Genomic DNA, 25,442 nt, shown 5'->3' with positions numbered 1-25,442 from the left:
CTTTTTGAGGAATCATCAAATAAATGATATTTCCACTGGGTAACACATGCTCATAGTACAAAATAGAAGAGGTAGAAGATTATATGATGGAAAAAAAATTCTCTTTCTCTCCATTGTCCCCAGGTGCTGTTTCTCCTCCCTGAGGGCAACTCCTACTACCTTCCATGTTCTTTCAGAAATAGTCTATGAATTTATAAGCAAGTATATGTATTTTTCTTCTATTCAAATGCTAGACTACTATAAACACTTTTCTGAATGTTATTTTTATTTATATATCTGTACATAGAGATTTGTCCGTTTTTTAATTATAGTGATACAGTATTCCCCGTACAACTTTTCCATAATATTTAAAGCAGCTCTCTATTGGTGGGCATTTAAATTGTTTCCAATTTTTTTTTATTATTTCAAAGTATCTATTTTGCTATGTCTTCTGACTCCCATAAATCATTTTTCACATTTGTGAAACATATCACTTAGGAGTGGGATTGCTGGTCTTGAACATCATGGGTTTGTGACTCTGTTTGTAAACATGGTTCCCTTTTATCATTGTGTTTTATTAAGGGCAGAGAAGACCTCAAAATGGAGATCTCATATCATACCCATATCAATTAGAGATTTCAGTAGGATACTGAGAAATGTCCTATAAAACTCTTTATCTTCAGATAAAATATTCTTGCCAATTTAGTTTGTGAGAATCAGAAGGTACACATTTTCTTGTTCTTAGGACTCTGTTAGCTCCCTATCTGGGTCTTTGCCTTTTTCCAATGCAGTAGTTCTTCAATTTCCTGAATGATGAAATGTTTAAACTGTGTTCAGCAAGTTAGGAGAAATGACTTAGATTTTCACTGTTGTAGAAAAAAGGGGCTCTTGAATTTCAAACCATAAAATCGTGGCTAAGTTTAAGCCAATGAAGAGAAAATTCTACTCGATATTATGTCCACTCTCCTTCCTGGATCCAATCCCCAGAAGGCAATAGTTCTCAGCTGCCAGGGAAACACTGCATCCTCATAAAGTTGGGGTGGTACAAAGGATAGGCATCAGGTTAGGGCAAGAACCTGAGCCCCTAATGGGCAGAATTACTTATGATCTTAAAAACAAGGTAAGAGCTAGTGGGCTCCCAGCCATCATGTATGAAGCAATCATTTCATCCACTGCAGTTCAGAACAATTTTATAAAATTGTATTCTTGGGCTTTTGGTTAAAATAAGTTTTCTTTCAAAACTCACAAACTCTTATAGCAGTGCTATGTATATCTGAAAATTGGAAATCAATGTCCAATAATGGGGGGTGGTTAACTAAATTATGTTATAGCCACTCAAAGAGTGAACATTTTGCAACCACTAAAAATGACCACCATCATGACTTAATAGCAAAATACTTCAGTACTGTGTTAAAATGGCCCGAATGCAAAGTTACAATTACAAGACAATTACAGATGTGCAGGCTGATACCATGAAATAGGAAATAACTTGTCCCTTAAATGCATTACCTTTCCCCCACCCTGTGACTACAGATATGAAGCAGGTACTGCCCCCAGGATGGCACTCTCACAAAGGAAACAGGACACAAGATATCAACTTCTATTGACCAGGTAGAGATCCTTTGAGCTCAGCCAAGAGTATACAGAAATAAGAGTGATGGTATCCTGCCCTTCACCCTTAAGCAGAATTCCAGGGAGAACTGGATAGACCTCATCACCTGTCAGCAGGATAGGGGAGCCATGAGGATCTGAGTGTGAAATATAATCTTGCTTCTCAGAGAACCCCAGAGAAAGGTCCACCAGCCCACATGATGTGGCAGCAACAGAGGAGCAGAGGAAAGGCAGATCTGAAAGGAGAAGGTGGAGGCCCCTATGTCACGGTCAGCAGGCTCCAGAATGGGCCCAAGGCACATCAACACTGAGGGCTGGAAGCCTCTTCCCAAAGATCTAGGACCCCTTACCATCCATACCAAGGGTGGGGTGTGTCGGGGCAGAGAGGGGAGGAGAGGCCAGGAAACACCTGACTGATGGTGTATGGAGCAGAAGTAGCAAGGAATCACTGAATTTGTCCACATTTATCAGGATGTGACTAAACTAAATTTAGTTCTATCGTGTGGAAATGGGATTTGAAACCAAAATCCAGGTGAGCTACGGAAAAAGGAAATAAATCACAACTCAACAGAAAATATACGTATGTTAATATGGACAAAAAGGAAATAGGTAAAAAGTGAATTTTTAGGGTGGTGAGAGTGTGAGACCTTTAATATTTTCCATTTTTGTGATTGCTGTAATGTTGCCTGCACCTTTAAAATCAGAGTGCTAATTCACCATGTATATGGTCATGGCGCTCCTCTACATTTCCCTCCTTGTTCTTCTCAGGAAAAACCCCCTCCCCTCCTTCATCCCCACTTCCCTCCTCACCACAGAGGGCCATCGGCAGAAGTGGGGTTGCCTGGAGCGGGGTATCAGGATCTGTAAGAAGGCCCCTAAGGAGCTCGTCATGCTTCTCCAGTGATGAGATGCTTTGCTTTTTGAGAATTTGGAATTTATAGATCATATTTCATGGCTATAAACTTCAACAGCTGGTATAAATCCTATCATTGTAGATTTTGCAGCAGTGAATGCTGCCAGAACTAAGGACTGTGCTCGGGGTGTAGTATTTTTGTGGAGAGAACATTATACCGTAGTGGCATTGGTTATGTGACAACTGGATCCGTAGCCTTCTCTGTGGTTTGGGACATAAACGATTTTATTGTGTGTTTGGCAAATCTTATAAAGCGCAGTAGCCCTTTCTAGGCTTTAGTTTTCTTATCTGTAAATGAGGGAGTTGGCTAAAATCGCTGCTGGTCCACTAGAAATGCTGGCCCTATTTAGCAGTGACTTTGCATATTACGTGTTCAACTTTACAGATTATGGCATAATACATATTGTGCACACACACACATATTATTTTCATTGCTTATCTTTTGGAAACAAAAGCTTTTAACTGTAAGGACGTTGAAGGTTAGCCCAGCACGTCTGACTAAGACTTCACTCTCAACTTGATAAGCTTTGTCAGGCAGGTCCTTCAGTTGCCCCCAAATAAGATCCTACAAAATGATTGCTGGCCTCTGCCCTGTGCTAATCTTTACATCTCTCTATCTTCTGAGATTGCCATTTATATAATTCTTGGAATCAAATAAAAGCAGTTAAATAATCTAAATCAAATGTTCTCCTGCCATGATTTACTGTCATCTCTGCCCCAGTGTAACCTCTCCTCCAGGTATTTTACAAAGCTTGGAGGTTAGTCTACAAAAAAAAAAAAAATGTGAAACCAGCCATCGGCATACTTATTCTACATGGTTTGTGTTCTTTTTATTAGAACCACGGTTTAAATTTCTTTAAGACAGTGCTTCTGAAACATACCCAGCATGGTACACAAATTATAGGACATGGTAATTGTAGGAGGCAGACTTTTCTTTAAGCCAAATAACTTTTCATCTATCATGCAATTACGTAAAAAAAAAAAATTAAACGTTCATCTGATTTCTTTAATTTTAAAATAAAGTTTCTCTCATAGATTTCTGGGAGGCTTAGTACTCGAACATTTCTACTTCCCTTGAAATGAGGGAAGCTTTGTAGCTGAGTGGTGGAGAATACAAGGTAAAGTCCCTAGAGACACGGTCTCAGTCTCTGTTCCGCTCATCGACAGCTGTGTGACGGATTCACGCGGGTTACCTCACTTCACTGGGCTCCACTGCCTCATCTGTAGAATGGGAAAGCTTACACATCCACTTCATAAGGTAGGTGTGTGAATTAAATGAAGCAATGCATGTAAAGTACCTCCGATGTAGAGAGACTCAAGAATTACCGGGTAACATCGTTAATTCAATCTACAACCACTGATTTCAATGAGAAAGCCTGCACGCCTTCAAAGAGTAATAAAGAAATAGTACCTAAAATTAAAACAAAGCAGAACTGAATTCATGTTATGCTACTGAGTGCCTTATTTTATATCTGGGGGAGGAAGTTTATTGCGTCAATAATGAAGCACCAGAGGTAGAAAACCAAAGTAAAGCTTACCTGTCCAGCAGTTGCTATCTAACAATTTAAAATAAGTCACTTTAAACATCTATTTAAAACATTTCTGTTTCTACCATAAATAGTATTTCTGAAACAGCCGATTTGAATATAGTGCTTCTAGATCCTTGTTCAACTGTACGGTGAGCTAGCATATTTCCAGAAGATGAATTTCCTGGAAATAATGTAAGAGTTTCTTCCACAAATTGATGTGCTATGGTTTTCAAAGCTGGGCAGAACAGGTATTGTTTTCTTTGTTAGTGAAAAGAACAGAGCGTCCGAAAGGTAAATGGACATGCTCAAAAGGTCACATACCTGGAGACAACAGAGTTGAAAAGAAGCCAAGTCCCAAGACATCTGGTCCCCAAATAATTTCAGATTCCCCAGAGGAACATTTTCCATACCACTCACTCATGGGCAAACTGTAAGCACTATCTGGCACTACTCTATAGTTAGAGGAAGCATGAAGAATTTGAACAGTTTTCAAAATTGGGTATTTTTCAATGTAGTGTAAGATTGTATCTCTCACTGCAGTTTAATATGAAAATGCTGAGGCGTTAAATCCATTGCCTGTCTTCACTGTATGTATCAACTCTGTTGATAACTGTGCAAAATGCACTCCCTCGCTTCCTGTTTGTCAAGGCAGCAGGATTATGCATGTCAAGTTTCCGTAAGCAAAACTGTTTCATCCTCAGAAACAATTCATTCAGGGCACGCAAAATTTCTACCTGGATCAGTCAGTTCCAGCTCTTTCTCTTGGCTTCTTCAAATATGGCATACACCTGTTGACTTTAGACAACAGATAATGATTTCTTCTCCCTGACCTCCAGTCAGATTTGAGTTGTTAAAGACGGGCTTCCAGCGGGTTGGGAGCCAAGACAGTTTTACTAATTAGAGCAGATCTTTTGATTTCTGCAGAGATTCCCATAGCTACTCTCAGTTCACCATGGAATGAGCAATGTTCTGAGGCTCTAGGTCATGGATCAGAGCGTGAAAGCTTTGTAAAAACCTATTTCTGCAAAGAATTATAGCTGTTGAGAAGGAACCAGGAGGAAGTGAGGAAAGCAGAGAACTCACAACAGGGAATTGGTGTTCCCTGGAGTCCAGCACTGGCAGAAAAATAAAGTCTCAGCTCAGTTGAGGGAGTTGGCAATTCAAAGACTCTGATCTTTCCAGGGTGGGAGGGACCTGGAAGAGAGCCTGTGTTCCTTGGTCAGGCCTGGCTGAATGCTGTCATTTCCCTCCATCTGCTTTGTGCTTTATTCTATTCTTTTTCCAACAGCCAAAATTATACTTGTTGCTAGGCATGTGACCTTGGCAGGGTAGTTTGGAGTCTCAGAAGAGTGGAGCACAGAGAAGTCAATGAAGGAAGAAAGGGGGTGAACTTGGGCATGGTACACCGTGGCCCTCAGTGAAAGCAGGGAGCCCCATTGCAGGCAGGCTGCAAGATGAGCCTTTTAATCCCACCCCTCCCTTTCCTAAGAATACAAGGTCACAGACTTGAAATTATTAAATGAAAATATATTCTATAGCTACAATGAACACAGGAGATGAACAATAATGTGGAGATACAGAGAAGGGGGGAAACGTAAAATATATTTCCAGGATACATATGGATAGCCACGAAAAATTTTATGTGCAACATCCATACCCTTTAAAATGTGACTGTCAAAGAAAGGGAGACCACTGAGACATCAGAGCTAAATAACACACAGTTAATATGCAATTCAACGGACTCACTGCTCGTTTTCTACAGAGTAGGCTTGAAATTGCATCTTTAACGTGCTCTGTGAACTTCCAAGTGTGAGATACAATCTGCAGCAGATGCTACCCTACAATGCTCTCTCACTACAGATCCCCATTCCTTTCAGAAGCAGCTCATAGGATCACTGGGAAATAGTCAATCAGAAAATAACTGCAAGTTCTTTACAGTCCTGAAATACTGTGATTTTAGAAGAAGTCCAGATTTTTAAAGACAAATTAATATGGTAAAGAAAAATGTTCTTTCAGGTTCCCAAAGCCTTTGAAAACAAATCTTGTAGGTACTTATTAACACATGTACTGTAGGGAACTAATAACTCAGATGAGTGAAGCTGAGATTCAGCCCAGTCTCCTTATTAACTGATCACCGTTACAATATTCACCACTCGCTGCTCGGCCCAGTGAGCTCATTTGTCAACTTAATGGATTTCTGCGACTTATATCAATTTCATGAAAAAAAATATTTTTCTCTTTTGTCAAATGCGCTTTATAGATAAAGCGGATATTCCTGCATCAATGAAATGCAAGAGTTAACAGAATAATTTAATTTTGTAAATTAGACATAAATTGACCCACAGAATTGAGAGACTGGCATGATGCAAGAAATCTTGGTGTATGCGGTTACGTTTAACTGTAAACAAGCCAATTTTAAGTTATCTCAGAAACAGATGCCATGGTAACTTTCTTAAAAAAAAAAAAGTATATGAGAAGGCAAAAGATAGAAGTCACCTGTAAAAGCACAGATCATCAATGTTTATGCTGGCTATATGTGCTGTTCTAGGTGAGTACTGAGCCGTCTTGACTTTGCCCTGGAGTTACCTGTGGACCATTATGAAATACAAGTGCCTGGGCCCCACTCCAGGAAATTCTGACCCAGCAACTCTGGATGGAGTCCAGCTCCCTAGATTTTTGTAAAAGTCAAATGGTGATTTTGACGTGTAGTAAATGGCGAGATCTACGGTATACCTTGCAGGATGTGGTGGGTACTGTGGTGTGCTGCCTAAATGCCCTCACCATGGGCTCAAGACAGCACTCCCTTATCATGGAGAGTGCTGGCTGCTGACTACTCACTCACAGTGAAGTCCTTCTCCGGGATTTGCACTCCTTGGTCAAAGGGACCTGCCTAACCCAAGGTCATGTTCCTCGAGTGGGCCTGTACCTGATGACTGGTTTAATGGGAAGAGGGGACATAAAGGCCCAACCCACTTAGGTGGCAACCCTTTAGGGGTCTCAAATCTATCTGGCAATGAACTGAAGTTACGTGGTATGGGAGAAGGCACTGGCTTGGCAGTCCAAAGACTTGAGCTTAAAGCCATGTTTGCCTATTGTTGTTAGTGGCTTAGTCCAGCCACATCACCTCTTGAATCTTAGTTTTTAACTCTACAAATGGGGACGGCAACAACAATAACAACAACAAGACTATATGATCTACTTTGAAGAGTATTTGTGAAGATTCAGTAACAGTATAAATATAAACCATAAATCATATAAAATACTGGTAGTTACAGTTATCAAATGTTCTTAGATCTAAAAACCCCCACATACTATGTTTAAAAAGAGGATATTAAAGTACCATGTTATGCTCAAAGTACAAAAATGTTTGAATTCCCAAATGTGTATGTACTTACCATTCTCTACTGCCTGTGTTTAATGAGTTGAAATAATAAAATGTAATGGTATTGTTTGTCTGTGTATTTTGCTGCTTCTACACAGAATTAAAATCAGCCGTAAAAAGAAGCAGTCTGGGAGCCAAGACAATTCAGTGGGGAAAGAACAGTCTTTTCAACAAACGGCCCTGGAACAAGTGAATATTCCTGTGCAAAAGAACGAAGTTGGACCCCTACCTCACATCATGTATGAAAAGTAACTCAAAATGAATCAAAGACCTAAGTGTAAGGGCTAAAATTACAAAATCCTCAGAAGAAGAGAGGTGTTAAGTCTTCATGGTCTTGGATTAGGCAGTGATTTTGTAGCCCTGGCACCAAAGCAGAAGTGACAAAAGAAAAAACAGATCAACTAGACTTTATCAAAATGAAAAACTTGTGTTTCAAAAGGTAGTATGAAAAAAAAAAAAGGTAGTATGAAGAAAGTAGAAAAGAAAACAGCCTGAATAGGAGAAAATACTTGCAAATCATAAATCTGATAGGACACTTGTATCTAGAATACATAAGAGAACTCTCACAACTCAACAATAAAAAGACAACCTAATTAAAAAATGGCCAAGAAATCTGAATATCTATTTATCCAGAGATAATACACAGAATGGCCAACAAACAAACAAAAATACTCAACATCATTCATTAGTCATTAGGTAAATTCAAACCAAACCCACAATGAGATATCATTTCACACCTATTAAGATGGTTATAATAAAAAACAGAGAGGATAGTAATTACTGGCAGTGATACAGACATTGGAGCCCTCATACACTATGGAAACATAAAATGGTGTAGCTGTTTTTGAAAATATTCTGGCAGTTTCTCAAAATGTTCAGCATAGAATTTCCATATAACCCTGCAATTCTACCCCTAGAATAATAAAGATATATCTGCATAAAAACTAATACACGATGTTTATAGCGGCATTAATCACAATTGCCAAACAGTGGAAACATCCCAAATGGATAAATAGAATGTGGTATATCCAGAAAATGGAATATTACCTGGCAATAAATATAAATGAAATACTGATAACATTCTATAACATAGATGAGTCTTGGAAACATTAAATTAAGTGAAAGAAGTCAGTCACAAAGACCATATACTGTATGATTCCATTTAATATGAAATGCCCAGACCAGGCAAATCTATAGGGAAAGAAAATAGTTCAGTGGTTGCAAGGGGATAAGATAAGGGGAATTAGGTAGTGACTGCTAATAAATAAAGGGTTTCTTTCTGGGGTGATGAAATGTTCTAAAACTAAGTATACTAAAAGTATACTAAAAATCACTGAATTGTACACTTTAAGTGGGTGGATTGTGTGGTCATACCTTAAAACACTGCTATTTTAAAAATAATCCCATGAGCTGAAGAAATAGGACAGAGGGTAGCCAGAATTTAAATATAACTCATGGAAAAATATGATGACTATTTTGCTTTGATTTTTAAGTGAACACAGTAACTGTCTGCCATTAAATAAATCAAATCACAAGTCTAACGGCGTGGGAAAGAGACTGGCCAGGAAAAAATGACTGTGCCCTGGAAGAATTCAGATTCCTTCAAAAATGGACTCAAAATTCTCAGCCACTGAAATCAGACTGAAGGAACCAATAACCTACTGCTAGCTGACCCCAATTTATGCCTGCTAGGAAAAGACAGTATTTTAAAATGGGCTTTCAAAAGTCATTTTAGTAGTAAATGCAAGAATCATTTGCAGTAACCACTTTTACCAAAATGCCAAAATGTTACCTGTGAGCTTTCAGGATCCTCTGAGCAATGGCATCACCTATCTTGTTGAACACAACTTTGTCATCAGCACAACTTATGAAAAACTGGTTCTACGAGAAATAGAGTGATCCTATAAGTCATTCTTATCTTAGTAAAAAAAAAAAAAAAAAAAAAAATATATATATATATATATATATATGGACAGTGTGCTATATTACGAACACTACATTGATATTACAAAAAAATTTTTCATATAGCAGACATGTTCTTATTACTAAAATCATTTAGAAAAGTAAATGACGCCGAGAATAAGAGAAGCCTCTTCTCAACTCTGGGTCTCATGCACGTCTATGTAACACCACATCTAATACCTTAGTCAAATGGGAGGCTGCACTAGTATTTCATCATGTGAATTCTTTGTCACTTACATTTTGAGAAAGGGAGGAACATTCCAAATTTAATCAATAGGGATATTAGGTTTATAGATATATGTATTGTGCAAATGCTCACGATTTAAAATCCTATATTGGTAAGCATTCAGTTTCGTGCTAAGTTTACCTTTCCAGCAGGGTAGACGGCAGAATCCTGGTCTAATTTTCTCCATCCATCCTCTATTATCTCCTAGTATCTTCTCTTGCCTTGTCTCATTTGTTTGGCTCTCTTATTATTTCCGAACATCTATTTTAAGTAGCTTCAAATCTCTTTCACAAGTACGTTTCATATATATAAATAAACCAATAAAACGGAAAAAAATATTTTTCCTTTTTGCTTAAGTAATCTATACTATTCATTTACCTATAAAATATTCTTTAAAATTTTTACTAAAAAACTAGGGCAAGACATTATCATCATATTGGTATAAAAGATTTAGTTGCTGCATAAAGGGGATGTTAGTAATTAGGTACAAATATTATCACCACTACATATTTATATACACTGTTGTAATATATTTGTGATTTCTAAGTCTAATCATCACAAAGTAATCTTTGCTAATCATCTTAAAGAGACATATAAGCAATGACTCAAGCTATGGTTATCATCCCTTTGCAACATCATCACTTTTACTAGTTTACGTGTTTTTATACTTAAGTACAGAAGTCTGTAAACTGCCTCCATAAGACAAACTTACCAGAAGACATTGTGCGGGAATTCATTTGAGAATCCGTTTCCCCTTAAGGCATCAAATAAAAATTTCAGCGGCAACCAAACCATGTTTGTTTTTCTGAATTCATATTACAGAGAGGCTCAGCATTCCTCAGCTGTAAACATGGCCACATGCCATGGCCTGTTCTTCCTTTTTGGGGAGAGCAGGGAAAATGCCAACCACTTACCTCTGCTAGAGGTGTTCATTACAAGGTTTGTGTCCACAGCCATGTGCATCCACATGGCATTACTGACCTCATTTAAGACTGTGGTAGCATTAATAAGAAAGGCTGACTTAATGCTACTAAAAAGAGATAAAGCAAAAGGATTCTGGGTAATGGATGAGGCAGCCATTAATATCTTATATTGTTATGGTATAATTGTTGAAATTAATAATACTAATTGTATTAGTATTAATACAAAGCTCCAGACTTTGATATTCAGAGTCCTTTTTTTGTTGCATAGTCCCATCCAGAATACTGTATTGCATTTGGCCTGCTAATATTTGTAATCAACTTCTCTTTCTCCAGGACTATGAAATAAATAGAGGTCTAATTCTCTCCTACTCACCCTTAGTGAGTAGTCACTGCATGGAAGGCAGAGGCCCAGACTCAATGGGAAGGAATATAGGGTTAGGATGATTTTCTCCAGGAAACTCATCTCCCTCCACATATTACAAAAGAAAAAAAAAGTTCAATGGGAAAGACAAGACTAAAATAAAGACGAAAGATGTGCTCTGACTTACTTTGACATTATCGTGACTTTTTTTTTTCAGGATTTTCTACATGCTCTGAGCTAGCTTTATATCTACTTTGAAGTTGAGTTAAGGTTCCCAATCTAAACCCAGTGTCTCTAGATTTTCTCCTATTCTCTGAACACAAACTCTGGCATCTGACAAAATTTTTAAATGGTTCATAGAGGACTGAAGAAAGTGGTACATGCCTTCAATATTCTCACATCTTCCTTTTCTATGTTCCTTTCCTTACACTCTCCCTATTCCAATATCGCCAAACCAGAGGCATCCAGTGGTCTCCATTTTTCCAAATTACCCTTGTATGTGCTCTCCTGAAGCAGCACACGCCTTACACTTGGACCCTCCAACTCAAGACAAGTAAAAAATGTACTCATCCATGTTATGGTATTTCTGGCTAATAATATCATAGTGAGTTGATACATTTTGGGGGACTTGGGGGACTCCTATTAGAGTCCTGAGTTAATGAAAACACAAAGTGAATGTCAGGTATGCTGGGGAGGTAAAAATTCAGGTTACCTGAATTCATATCTCAACATAGGCTGATTAATGTAGCAGATCCTGAGTTTGGGGACCCTGCGGTGTCTGTGAGCTATTTATGGGAAGGCAGGTTGTCCTACTAGTTTACATGAGCAGGACTTACCTCTATGTAGATATAGTGCTTGCTGTTCTCTATCACATGGATATAAGCAGTATGGATGGACTCTTCATGGTACTTTATACCAGCCGACCAATCAGCAGCAGAGCGGAGCAACTGTAAGGCAGCAATCAGAAATGAGTAAACAACTGAGATGACACCAGATGTGTTAATACAATGAAATCAATCCTTTTTCTTCTACACAACCGAATGATTGTGTGTGAGTGGCGTGGGTGTCATGTGTGGGCCAAGTAGAGTAGATGGGTGGGAAACTGGTCCTTGGACATAATCCATAAGGAAGGAGCCCAGCTAGAAATCAAATCCTGAAAATATCCTCCTCCACCCAGAATTATTTTGTCAACACTGCAAACCACAAAGTGTGGTTTCTACCAAGAGTCTTTTAAAAGTAGCTCTTTTGGGGGCTATGAGTAGGGTGACCATTGGTATTCTTTTTCCATGATGGTTCCACAATTACTATTTATTAATAGTACCACCGTTACTCTCCAAAGCGTCCTGGTTTGAGTCATGTGATATAGTCACCCTAGATCTGACATGATAATGTGCTGATTCCTTTTTCCCCAAATAGTGCTCAGATTAATACCTTTTAAAATGCCAATAGATTCATTTAGATATATAATCTTGACTGCGGCTTTAATCGGCTGTCTGATTCTTGGTGTGCTTCTTCATTGTTCATCTTTCTCAGTCCTACTGTCTCCCTCTATTCAGACACTCACTTGCTCTCACCTGGATTACATCAAGAGCTTCCAGCTCAGGTGCCTGAGTATGTGTTAAGTACGCTGATACCTAGTGGGATCAGCTAGTTCAAAGCTTAGCCCAACCACTTTGTAGCTTTGATCCTGGTCAAGTTTCTCAACCTCCTGGTGCCTCATATTTCTGTTTTATTAAGTTGAATATCTATTTTATAGGGTTGTGGAGAGGATGAAATGAATCTCTGAGAAGTGTGCAGGAGGCCTGTTACCTAGCATGTGGTATTGCTATTATTAATTAGAACGTTAGAGGATGCATTTGAGCTCTGGCAGATCATGTCAGAGACGCTGGACAGTACACTGGGGCTGTGCACAGGAGGGTGGTCTGGAGGACATGCAAACCTGCAGCACTAAGAACCACTGTTGGTCACTTTTCCAGCATTCTAACTATGACTGCAGTACAATGTTAGGCATACAGTAGGTGCTCAATAAATATTATGTTGAGCATACAGTAGGTGCTCAATAAATATTATGTTGAGCATACAGTAGGTGCTCAATAAATATTATGTTGAGCATACAGTAGGTGCCCAGTAAATAGATACTTATTACTACTTCCTTGAGCAGTAGCATGACATTGCAGAAGAATCACTATTTCCTCCTCCTGATTTGAAATGAATATTGAAACTGTCTCTCATGAGGTCAACTGAAATTGAAAATAAAAGAATGGCTCCACATTATTAGGAATGTATAAAGCAATCTAGTACATAATTGGTTTTATGTCTGTTATATATAAAAGTTGGTAAAATTCTTGATCTAATCAATAGCTTTAAAAATTGCCTCTATAACACTAAATTCAAACTAGTACTTACTAACATCATCGATTATGTTATCCTCAAAATGTTATTCCTTTATTTACTATGAGGTATTTATTACAAAATAGTTTTCCTCGAAACATGTACTTAATTTTATCAGATGAATACGTACAGTTGGAAAATTTAATTGTGAACAGCAACAGGCAAATATCTCAAAAGAAAACTCATAATGGGGACACCTGGGTGGCTCAGTCGGTGAAGCGTCCCACTCTTGATTTCAGCTCAGGTCATGATCTCATGGTTCGTGAGTTCAAGCCCTGCAAAGGCTCTGCACTGGCAGTGGAACCTGGCTTGGAATTCTCTCTCTCTCTCCCTGTCTCTCTCCCCTGCCCACTTGCTCTCACTCTTTCTCTCTTTAAAAAAAAAAAAAAAAAAAAAAAAAAACTCCTAAGGAAAATTTAAATAAATATGATCCACACGGGGAAAATACCTTGATTCATAATCTCTAAGGAACTGCATTATTGTCCCTCAGTATAAATAACACAGTGTTGAACAAATAGAAGTTTCCATTGTGAGTCCACTCAAACTTATGTTGAATTTTGTTGCTAAGGGGCATAGCCCTGAAAATGCAGGCTACCTTGACAAGATTCTTACGCTACACATAATGATTTGATTCTATATAACTCTGGGAACAATGTATGAAATTGCAGAGTATACTGGACAGATAGGAAATCTGGAGATCTGTGTTACACCTCTGCCCTTACTAGCTTTTTCCCCTTGAACAAGTCATTTTAATATCAGGGAGACTCAGTTTCCTCCACTGTACAACTGAGATATGAGATATCTCTCTGTCTCTCTGTCTCTGTCTCTGTCTCTCTCTCTCTCCCTCCCTCCCTTCCTCCCATCCCCACACCCACAGCTACTGGGTAAAAAAATAAATGGCATAACAAACACAAAAAGAAGTAGGTATGTGGCACATAGTATTTATTTGATGTATGGGATTTCTACCTCTAAAAACTTCCAGGCAAAATTTATATACCATCCTTGGTGGTAACTTCTCAGTCTTCCCCTCAAATCCTGAAACCTTATACTTTTCTTTCCTTTCTCACTCTCAAAATTTGCCCTGATTCAAAGATTTAACAAACCATTAACATAAGATATAAGAGTGCCAAATAGGGTTCAAGTCTAATTAAAGTGGCTTCCTGGACAATTATGCTGAAAAGAGTCTCCCTTGGAACCAGACACACTGGGGAGGGAAGCTAAGGTTGATGGCCAGTGGCTGCCACGAAGGCAATGTATGCAGGTCATGTGTTTACCATCTTTCCTGTGAAAGTAATGGTAAATGTTTCCGTTCATGGAGGCCTTTAAATGTTTAAAATCAACATATTTGTTTTTTGTAATGTTCATTTCTTTTTGAGAGGGGGTGCCAAGAGAGGAAGGGGGACAGAGGATCCAAGGCAGGTCCACACTGACAGCAGAAAGCCCAACACGGGGCTCGAACTCACAAATTATGAGATCATGACCTGAGCCAAAGTTTGACGCTCAACCGACTGAGCCACCCAGGTGCCCCGAAAATAAGTATGTTTGTAAGCCAAAAGAAGAACGTGAAGGACAGCGTAAGCAAGGTGGAGGGGAACCCCCTAATGCCTATTAAACCTCAGCATGTGGAGGCTGCCCCCCTACACAGGGGGGTTCCGCATTACCAATTCGATTATCGGAGTCCAAACCTGCATTGTTTTCTCACCCTGAAAACTCATCTAACTTTAACAAGTCATCATTTTGTATTAAACTTGAACATATCTTTCAAGTGATACAGAGAAAAAATAACTTGGGATTAATATTCATTTACTATTATCCTAATTAGTTAAAATCTATCACCACAAAAAAACTAAAAACACAGATTTCCCTTTGGTCCTGCCTCTACCCCTGAACCAGGGACCCTGAGGTAATCTATAAATCGGCTTGGCCGCTTGAAACGCTTGATGGTCTAGAAAGCTTATAAACAGCCACATAGGTCAAACACATTGTGACTGACCCTTCTGTGTTAAATTTAAGATTTACTCTTCCCCTTTTTCTTAACTGATCTGACCAACTTGGCCTGCATTTTTGTCTTAAACCAATGTAACGGAGACAAGCCTCAAACCCTTGCTCACACATGCAGAAATGGGCCTCATCTTACTCCCCACCCCAAGTACATACTGAGAATGTATGTTTAATCTAGGGTTAGATTAAAAGTGAATCTAACCCTCACTTTTGAAACCTCAAGTTTTAATACACAATTTTAAAGTATATAAAAAGAGCATATTTCTAATTTTATGTTTTAGCCTCAAAACCGTAACTAGACCCAGTTATTTTCCATTGTACCATGTCCTATTTTTTTAGCTTTAAAGATAGTCTTCTCAGGTGAAATAGGTGAAGGGGATTAAGAGGTCAAACTTCTAATTATAAAATAAATAAGTCACATATGGTCAATGATACTGTAATAATGTTGTTCAGCGATAGATGGTGACCATAGTTATCACGGTGAGTACTGAGTAATGTACAGAATGGTGGAATCACTTTGTAAAGACAGACAAACAGACAGACAGACAGATAGATAACCCTCTCTTTATCCACAAGCCCTGATCCCCTTATATACAGTGGGCCTAAGCTGAATATACAGAAGTCTCTTCTTGAAGGAAAACTTTCAAAACTTCCTTAGTATTTGTCCCAAGTTGCTTTTCTCTTACTATTATGCTTTGCTTCCCTATAAATTCAGCACATATCTTAATTTCTTTTTATTTCCCTAAACTCCCAAGTCAATCATGGACCAGAGACTGCTAGGACCAGAGCACTTTTCATATGTGTCTCAAGCAGAAGTCACTGGTGGCCTGGGCCAGGAGACCAGGGAGGCACTCAGACTGTTGGCCCTCACTCTGCCAGTCTATACTGAGGGCACAGCAGGCCAGGAGCACCAAGAAATAGGAATTAGTTCAAGAATTTGCCTCATACTATCAGGCTCTTCCTTCCGGTATCGAAGGAGATAATCCTCAAAAAGCTCAATGCAGTACTGGACAGGGAGTAAACATTCCCCTCTCATGGGGTTTCTCCAGCCAAGTAGCAAGTACAGAAATGCTACTGCATGAAGACCCAGTCCATAAATGGAAAACAGCTTCCATGTTAGGAAACTGCCTTAGAAGTAAGTTAAGTGGCTTTCTTTTTATCCTCACCTACCTACTTTATTTTTTCACAATACAAAACATCTTGTGGTCCTTTGAAATCTACATTGATTCCTACATTGACAGCCTTTGGAGAGTCATTTGGCTATTCTCCCCAAGTGCAGAAACTCATTTTTCCAGTAATATAATTTGGATGTCATTCACACTTGCCTGTTTAGTTTCTTTTCTGTTTAATATATTTTTTAACAGACAAAGAGATCAAAGACCTAACTCCAGTGGAATTATTTCCCTCAATTTGGCAGGACTTCTCAACAATGACTGTCTAAGGGATAGCTTTTCTGCACGAAGCTGCCCAATTTAATAAAAAAAGATTGTTCCCTACATTGATTCCATATTGATGCCAATTTGGCATCAGGCTTTTTCTTTTACCTTAATAGACATGTTGAATGTCTTCTGTCTAGGTCATTTACCTGAAGTGGCAGTGATAGCATTCAGGAATCTAGTTTGTTCTTTTTAGGGGGAAAACAAGTTCTTTTATACAGTCTATGCATAAGCAGTTTCAGAACTGTCTTTCCTCCAAATCTCTGCCCCATGCCTTTCTCCTGCTTTGTCTTCTCTCAATGTTCTTGGCAGGCTTCTGAGAATGCCCAGCTCTGAGGGGAAACACCCAAGGTTATTCTAAAAGTGCTGGTGGAAGTTGCTGAAGTCAGCATGAATTCCTTTCTTCCTTCCCTTCCCTCGCCTCCCCTCGCCTCCCCTCGCCTCCCCTCGCCTCCCCTCGCCTCTCCTTTTTTTTTCGGTAGCAGAAATCTGTGTTGGTGGGGGCAGGCCTGGCTCCAGTCTCCTGGGCAGGCTGTGGCAAGCCTTCTGTAACGGCTATGTGTCAGGGCTGGTGTGGAATCACCAAGGATGGTTGAACCCAATGATTGTGTGTCAAAAAAATTAAATAATCGGGTTCCCTTTTTCCAATAAAAAACACAAATTGCCCCTATTATTTATCTACTTCATTATGTCAAATGCTTCTCTCCCCTTCAATAAATATATGGTATAAAGACTTTGTATCCAGAAGTAGCCTAGCGACCCATCCAGAAAAATGTCAACTTCTTTGTTCCAAAGTCTTGAAAACACTAGGGAAAGCTTGAACACCGAAGGTAGTATCGATATAATCCACAATGAGCGCACTTCCTCTAAGTAGTTTGCATGGGTTTGCCTATTTAGCCATCATCACCACCCTATGAAGCAGATACTATTATTGTCTCTGTTTTATTGATGAAGAAAATGCAAGCAGAGATGTGAAGTATTTTCCCAAGGTTGCACAGCTAGCATGTAGCAAATCTAGGCTTTGCGCACAGTCTGACTCTAGATTCTACCTCTTCCCCTTGCTCCAGCCCCTTGCTCCCTTTGAGTTAATTAACCTTGTGGTCTCTAAATTATATTATGAACAATAAACTATGTTAGAAATCATATTAAAATTTGTTAAAAAGAATAGCCCTATGGCTCAGTCAGTTAAGCATCCAACTTTGGCTCAGGTCATGCTCTCGCAGCTCACGAGTTTGAGCCCCACATCAGGCTCTGTGCTGACAGCTCAGGGCCTGGAGCGTGCTTCAGATTCCCTATCTCCCTCTCTCTCTGCCCCTCCCCTGCTCATGCTCAGTCTCTTCTCTCCCTCTCTCTCAGAAACAAACATTAAATAAAAAGTTTAGGGGCGCCTGGGTGGCTCAGTCGGTTAAGCGACTGACTTCAGCTCAGGTCATGATCTCACAGTCCATGAGTTCGAGCCCCGCGTCGGGCTCTGTGCTGATAGCTCAGAGCCTGGAGCCTGCTTCAGATTCTGTGTCTCCCTCTCTCTCTGACCCTCCCTCATTCATGCGCTGTCTCTCTCTCTGTCTCAAAAATAAATAAACATTAAAAAAATTAAAAAAAAAAGTTTAAAAAGAATAGCCCTAAGAAAGAACTTTATTAAACAGTGTTAAATTTCTCAACCAAGAGTATGTAAGTTATATGGCTACTGCCACACAATAGCTGAGAGAGTGGAGGGTCTAGAAATAGGACAATAAACCCTTTAAAAATCAAGTTGCTGGGGTGCCTGGGTGGTTCAGTCAGTTAAGCATCTGACTTTGGCTCAGGTCATGATCTCACAGTTTATGGGTTCGAGCCCCACGTCGGGCTCTGTGTGGACAGCTCAGAACCTGGAGCCTGCTTTGGATTCTGTGTCTCCCTCTCTCTCTGCCCCTCCCCCGCTCCTGCTCTGTGTCCCTCTCTCTCTTTCTATCAAAAATAAATAGACATTAAAATTTTTTTTTTCAATTAAAAAAAAAAATCAAGTTGCCTACTTCACAACCAGGTCCTATCTCCTGGCTCCCTCCTGGGTTCTCTGGAAAACCAGGGATTCAGCCAGATTATTGCTTTTGGCCTCTAAGCTCCATACACTCATGACTTGAAAACAATAATGTCTAGACAAGATGAATAACGTTTAGAGACAGTAAATGTGAAGTGAAACAACACCGTGGTCAGAACTTTACGGGAAAGGAGAAACGGAGCAGGGTCACTTCTTTTCTTTTTTTTGGTTTCTGGTCATCTCAGACTTTCCTGACTTCAAAAAGTTGCACTGTCTGGCTGTGTCCACTGTTTTCACAATTGAACTTATTTTGGCAGGTCTGAAAAACAACTCTTGGCAGCCAGTAGAGACCCAGGTTTTGTGAGTTCTAACACTTGAAATTGTGGGGGGAGTCCTCTTTAAGAAAAGGAACACGAATTTATAAATGCAAACTTTGTAGATGCTAGAATGAAAGTCACAGCCTCCTTCCTGGTCTCCTTGCTTCCGCTCTCTTTCTAATCTAAGTTCTTCCCATGTAAAAACTTTAGGTCCCAAAGTGTGTTTGTTCAGAGATGGAAATAGACATGTGACAAAATGAGAGAGATCCTCTGGCAATTTAGCTTGGGAATTTTCTCACAGCACATTCATTCCTAGTGATTCCATGCTGCATATTAGCATAACAAAGGCACTAAGAAATCCTGGGTTTGAAAAATCTGCAAAAACTTATCTGTCCATGGAATCTTTTTTTTGTGGAAGAGCTATTAGCATTTCACGAGTAAAACTGGGTTTGTAAGATTCTGATCTAAGTTAATTTTCATAAAGCATTCCTGTATCGTGCTTCTCCCTGGATGAAAAATAAGTTCCAAAGTTCATTTATGCCTCCAGGATCGGGTCCAAATTAACCAAGTCAGTAGTCCAGGGCATCCCTAATCTGGCCTGATGCCACCTCAACTTTATCTACTCCGTCTTCAAGAGCAAATGGCCTGCAGCAGTCAGTTCCCCCATGGATGAGCAGGCAGGCTTATCCCTTACAGGAGACACCCACATGGTTCTCTCACTCTTACTGCCGAACTCTCAGGCTGGCATTTAGTCCTAGGCCACACCTAGCATTGTTAACTGAATATTTCCACGTGGCAGCTTTCTCTCCCTCAGCTAACTATGTTTCCAGAGGCAGAGAACTTTTGTCTTCCTCAGCACTCAAGTATGCATTGATGACTTCACTGTGCAAACAGATGGCACTTAATAAACATATGTTGCCTGAATAAATGAATTAATGAGTAAGTCTTGGTGGACTTCCTTTCAAATCAATTGGCTTTACAGGTTTCTGAGTCCAGGCCAACCAGAGCAGATTGAGGATGAACATACAAGCGTATCAGGAGATATCACGGATCCAGCCCCATCTCTAACACCATATCCAGTGATGCAGAGAAGTGACTTAAGGGAGACATTTTATAGACTAGACCATGCAGAGTAACTATCTACCTTGCTGGGGGGACCAGATGAGAATATGTAAAACAGGGCTTTAACGAGGGATAGAAGATGTAGGTACATGCAACATTGGATAAAACTTCCTTTGCTGATCACAAAAATGTACAATTCCCAGAAATTCCTTTTTAACAGATGCTTAATTAGCATCTGCTGACTTTGATAAGTTGATCACTGAGTCAATTTTAATGCCGTCTCAAATCTTAAATTAAATTATCTTATTTTCTTAACATGAAGGCTATTTTATCTTATAGCATGGGTAATTCTTCCCTCCAAGTAGAATAAAATTAAACAGGTTCATAAAATATTCATTAACTTACATATGAATGCATATATATATCTGTGCCTCTAAGCTTAAATTAGTTGTCTCCTATAGCCTGGGATAACTAAATATTCTCTCAAGTGGCTTATCTTTTTGATGGTTCTATTATTTGATCTATGGCCTGAAAGTCTTTTTACTTCTTAAATACAAATACCTCTACTTGTATATAGTACAAAGTAACTAATTTAGGCATTTCATTCATATATATAATCATATTCACTAGAGTCCATGTCCAGATTCTATAAATCCACATTAGCGATGCCAGGAGCAGACTGTTGGATCTTTACTTAAACAATACTTTTGATGCTGATAGTGATGACCTTGAACAAAAAGCAATGCCAAAGGTGGCCCATCCGAGCTCTGCCCCTGATGATCTCATTTACTTGAGCTGGGGTAACAATGGACCATAACAGGATTTCAAGCTCCGACTCTACTGGCGACCAACTAGCTGGTGACCCTAGACAAGTCCCCTAGCCCCACTGGGTCTTAATTTTCCAATTTGTAATTTGAGATGGCTAGATGGGATATAGTAAAATTATGCGACTCCAATAAGCAAATTCCATGTTCTATTAAAAACGCCTCTAAAAGGCTTTTGGTTAATTAGGGAACTAAAATTAGACTGACCTATAATTAGCTTCTTAGATATGAAGTGTCAGCCACATTCCTGGTGCTTAACTGGTATCAGTCCCAGGTTTACTGCATGTCAGGTTGCTAGAGTCACTTCAGGAGGAATTACAGGACAAGCCTTTCCTTGACTGGCCTTTTCTACGGCTATTTATTTCCTCATTTTCCAATTACGAACACATTTATTAGAATCCTTGTGACATAAAGATTTCTTCATTTACATGTAAACTTAAAACATTTTTGAGGGAACCAAAACCAGGCCCTTTATAGCAAATGTTATAAATGGAGGACAAAGAAACTTTTAAACATATTTTGTAAAAGTAGGTGAGTTATTCCAGATTGATTAACCCTTTTAAGTCATTTTGCAACCCACCAGTGATAATATCAAACATATTAAAAAAAAGAAGAAGCAAAAAGACAGAAATATAAATTTTTTTGAGCATTTGATGTTTTTACAGCTTATGTATGAAAGATTATATAGATTAAGAATGCACATGCTTTTGGGGCACCTGGGTGGCTCAGTCAGTTAAGCATCTGACTTCAGCTCGGGTCATGATCTCACGGTTCGCGGGTTCAAGCCCTGCATCGGGCTCTGTGCGGACAACTCAGAGCCTGGAGCCTGCCTCAGATTCTGGGTCTCCTTCTCTCTCTGCCCCTCCCCAGCTCATGCTCTCTCTTCCTCTCAAAATTAAATAAACATTAAAAAAATAATCAAAAAAAAGAATGAATATGCTTTCTGTGAGACACTCTCACATAAGGGACATGCTTCCTAATGATTGTTTTATATCAGCTGAGAAAATTATCAATCACCTACCATGTGTAAGACTCTAAGACAGCTACAGTGGGAGGAACAGAGGCATAAAGGACATGAGTGTGTCACTAAAGAAACTGATAATACAGATGAAATAAGATGGACATGTAAAGATAATGATGAACACGCTACAGTATAGAATAAAAGACGAGTGACAGATGTAACATGTGCTGAGGAAGGAAAAATGTGCATTGATCATATTTATAAAAGAGCTCTAAAAAGAGGATAAATGGAATAGATTTTTAAACAGGAAATATAATACTAAGTTTTACAAGACCTATTCAGATATGTTTTGGAGTGGCACTCACTGAAAAATATGAAGCCAATGTACTAGGCACTTGATCTAATAAGAGTAAGTCTACCCAGGAGCATTTGGTGTAAAAGAAAAGCCAGGCTTACCTGTACATTGGCATGGACCGACCCAGGCACTTGATATTTCAGCTCATGGGCTGTTGTTTGAGATTTTGGAAGCAGAAAAGGATACGAAAGGGACCGATACTTTGATTTCATTATCTAAAATGAAGAAAAACAGATTAAAAAAAAAAAAAAAAGATCCAGATGAGAAAATAGCTCCATTCCTCCCTACTTTTGTGATTATAAAAGAAATTAAGATTCATTTGAAAAAGAAAAATGTTAACAGTGAATGTTTCTAGTTGAAGAGGCAATAGATGATTTATTTTTGTGCTCTTTCCATTTTCCAGTGGCAGAGAACTCCTTTTTCCCTTCCTCCTTTACCTTTTGGAGTAAGGCATGTACTGTTTTATATTTTTAAAGAAAGCCTAAGTGTAATCTAGAGTTATAGAGGTATATAATTCCAAAAATTGTATTTTTTTTGTAAACTGATTTCTTACTATCCTGTCACAGCAATGTATAACTGTATATTATATTTTAATAATTTCACAAGAAAATTATATAGAAGAACCATATGTCATAAATTCTTATTAATGTGCATTTCAGTTATTTCCCATTTTATCAGAATTATTAGAAGCAATGTCCAAATAAATTACCCTGTTGAATTACTTTTTAACGTAAGTACCCAAAAAAGATTTTCTGAGATAAAGGTTGTATAATTTTTAAAAAGTTTTTGGGGCTTACCAATTTATCCTGCCAGGGATGGAGTATATAAGCAACAGAAATCCCCAAACCAATCACAGATACTAGCAGGTTAAAAGTAATGTCCCTTCATTTATTCATTCATGCTCCCTTAATTTTGGTTAAAAATATTTCCATTATTTCTAAGAGGTTATCAAGTTTATGCAAACGAAAGTTCACGTTAATGAAAACTAAGGGGAGACTCTAAGCTGTTGATAAAATAATTTTGTCCCAAATTATCAAGAATGCTAATGCCTTGTCATAATTCATAGTAAATAAAACGGAAGCTTAATGACACCAGGATGGTAGGTACTTAAGTTCTTCCTCTATGTAATGAAGGCGTAGTAAAGACGTCACAGTCTGGACAAAAGGAAAACGGCTCTATCTTCTCACACTGCTTCCCTTTGCTCAGAATCTCCTTCCAGAAGCCTGGACCAGTATGAACCCAGTACAATGCCAGGACGAGAGGGACTTGAAAGCTCGAGCTCTTTCCTCCCAACAAGGCCCTTGCCCCCTACAACAGCCTTCTAGGTGGCCATCAGTCCAAACCAGATGCTTAATCAACACTGAGCATCCAAAATGTTAAAAAGATCACAATAGGCCCTGAAAGTAGCATCTATCTCTCCGTGCTTCAAATTGCCTGTGGTGTGAAAGTTTAGGGACATTTTCTTTTTCTTTTGCCCACAGACCCCAGCGCTCTGGCAACCAGGCACTGAAGAGCAGACGGGCCACCACGGCCCCTTCTTGCCAACCCTCTGGGCTCCTCCTCTTCCAGGCTATTTCTCTTCACATGGACTGAATCATGATAAAACCATCCACGTACCTTCGTGAAGTTCCAGCGCTGGATGAAGTGACGTGCTACGTCACGAGCTGCCTTCCCGTGAACTGCAGAGGCAATGTCATGCCATGGCATCCGGGGAGTGGAGTGCCTGTCAATGAAATCTGCCCAGGTGCCCCGGGCAAGGATCATCACTAACTTCTGTGCCACAGACACAGCCATCTGATTCCAGCACTCACCCCAACCATGATATGTAAAAGGAAACATGGTAACGTTCACTATGCGTATATTACTTGGCTTGGGTGGAACAATACCTTTATAGCCAAGAAAAACATAGCTATCTATTACATTGAGGAGCACGGTCCCCCAAGTTCCTCCCCCAACAGGTTTCCATTTCACTTAGTACAACATAATCACTAGTCAAGGCAAGATGTGAATTGGTGTAAATTATCTAAGGCTGTGTACTTAATATTACATTTTTCTTCTAAATCCTGTTGAAATAACCTCAGGCTGTATATACAGTTCTGTCTTTCTCTTCTCTTAGACACATAAGCACAGTGATAATCTGAAAATGGGTCATTTTAATGCTGGAAGGTGAAGATGATAAGCAGAAAAGGAGAACAAAGGAAGTCACCTCTTGCAGAATTACAGATTATTACCCCCCAAATATGCCTTGATGGAACCTGGAGGTTTCAAACAGTAAGCTATGTTTCATGCTCTTTTCTTATTATACTTACAAGGAAATGTCCTTGTGTATATGACTGGATCATAGTCTCCAAAGTTTTACCAAATATTCAAAACAAAACAAAGCAGAATAAAGGACATTATATCCTGTACATGCATACTTGCTGAGATGCTGACAAGTAAAAGACAAAACACAAGCAGCCACCCACAACCATGGTACTCACCAGCAAAAGGTTTATCAAGTTGAACCCAGTCTTTGAAGACAAAATTGCAGTAGTCCTTTCCATGCCAGAACCTGGTTTCCCCATGGAGCTCTCCCATGCCTGTCTGTAAACTGCGGAGGGAGCTGGTGTCTGTGAAGGCAGCAGAGACTGTGTTCAGGTGGGCCCCAGGGAGGGAGGCTCACGTCTCATTTATTGAATGGCTAGAGGCTTCCGAACTGTTATCTTTAAGCCTTGGAACTAGGGTAGCATGTGTTCATTCTATCTGAGGCTGTGGGCTCGTGAGGTTTCATAATCCATACGAGTTTACCATTAGTGAGTAGTGGGGGCTATAACCAGGTTCATTACTTGACAATGAAATTCAACGTTCTTCTCCCCATCTACTAGGTGACTGAAGAACATCTCACAAAGTTAACCATGAATAAAGAACTTGCTGAGAGGGACTACGAGAGAGCAATAAAGCCAGGTCAGGCAGAGAAACATGAATGGGAGATGCCATGAAGAAGTCATGCCCTTGGCTCTCTTCAACCAACATGGCGCATGCCCAATACATAATTTTGTCTTTTGCATCTCAGAATCAAGAACCTCAAATCAGCACACAGCCCCTGTTCCTGCCCTGGGATTGTCAAGCTGACTGACACCGAGCTTCATCTTTTTGGGTCAGAAATTCTTTACATGTAAAAGGAAGAATTTGGCCTAGATGGCATCTAAGATC

At 39.3% G+C, this 25,442-nt stretch overlaps 1 protein-coding gene across 6 annotated transcripts in view; it reads right to left on the bottom strand.

Annotated features, from left to right (window-relative positions):
• PLD1 (phospholipase D1) overlaps positions 1–25,442 on the bottom strand; it is a 205,451-nt gene that overhangs the window by 45,625 nt on the left and 134,384 nt on the right. For all 6 annotated transcript variants that reach the window (XM_042998977.1, XM_042998978.1, XM_042998982.1 and 3 more), the window contains 5 exons: positions 24,731–24,859; positions 23,868–23,986; positions 22,352–22,465; positions 11,723–11,833; positions 9,207–9,295 (listed from right to left, as the gene is read on the bottom strand). In XM_042998977.1, coding sequence (XP_042854911.1) covers positions 9,207–9,295; positions 11,723–11,833; positions 22,352–22,465; positions 23,868–23,986; positions 24,731–24,859 — 562 coding nt within the window. The remainder of the gene's footprint in view (positions 1–9,206; positions 9,296–11,722; positions 11,834–22,351; positions 22,466–23,867; positions 23,987–24,730; positions 24,860–25,442) is intronic.

This window comes from Panthera tigris, chromosome C2 (assembly GCF_018350195.1).
Source record: "Panthera tigris isolate Pti1 chromosome C2, P.tigris_Pti1_mat1.1, whole genome shotgun sequence".
Classification (NCBI taxonomy): Eukaryota; Metazoa; Chordata; class Mammalia; order Carnivora; family Felidae; genus Panthera; species Panthera tigris.
Note: the sequence above shows the minus strand (reverse complement) of the source record. Positions and strands in the feature narration are given on the sequence as shown.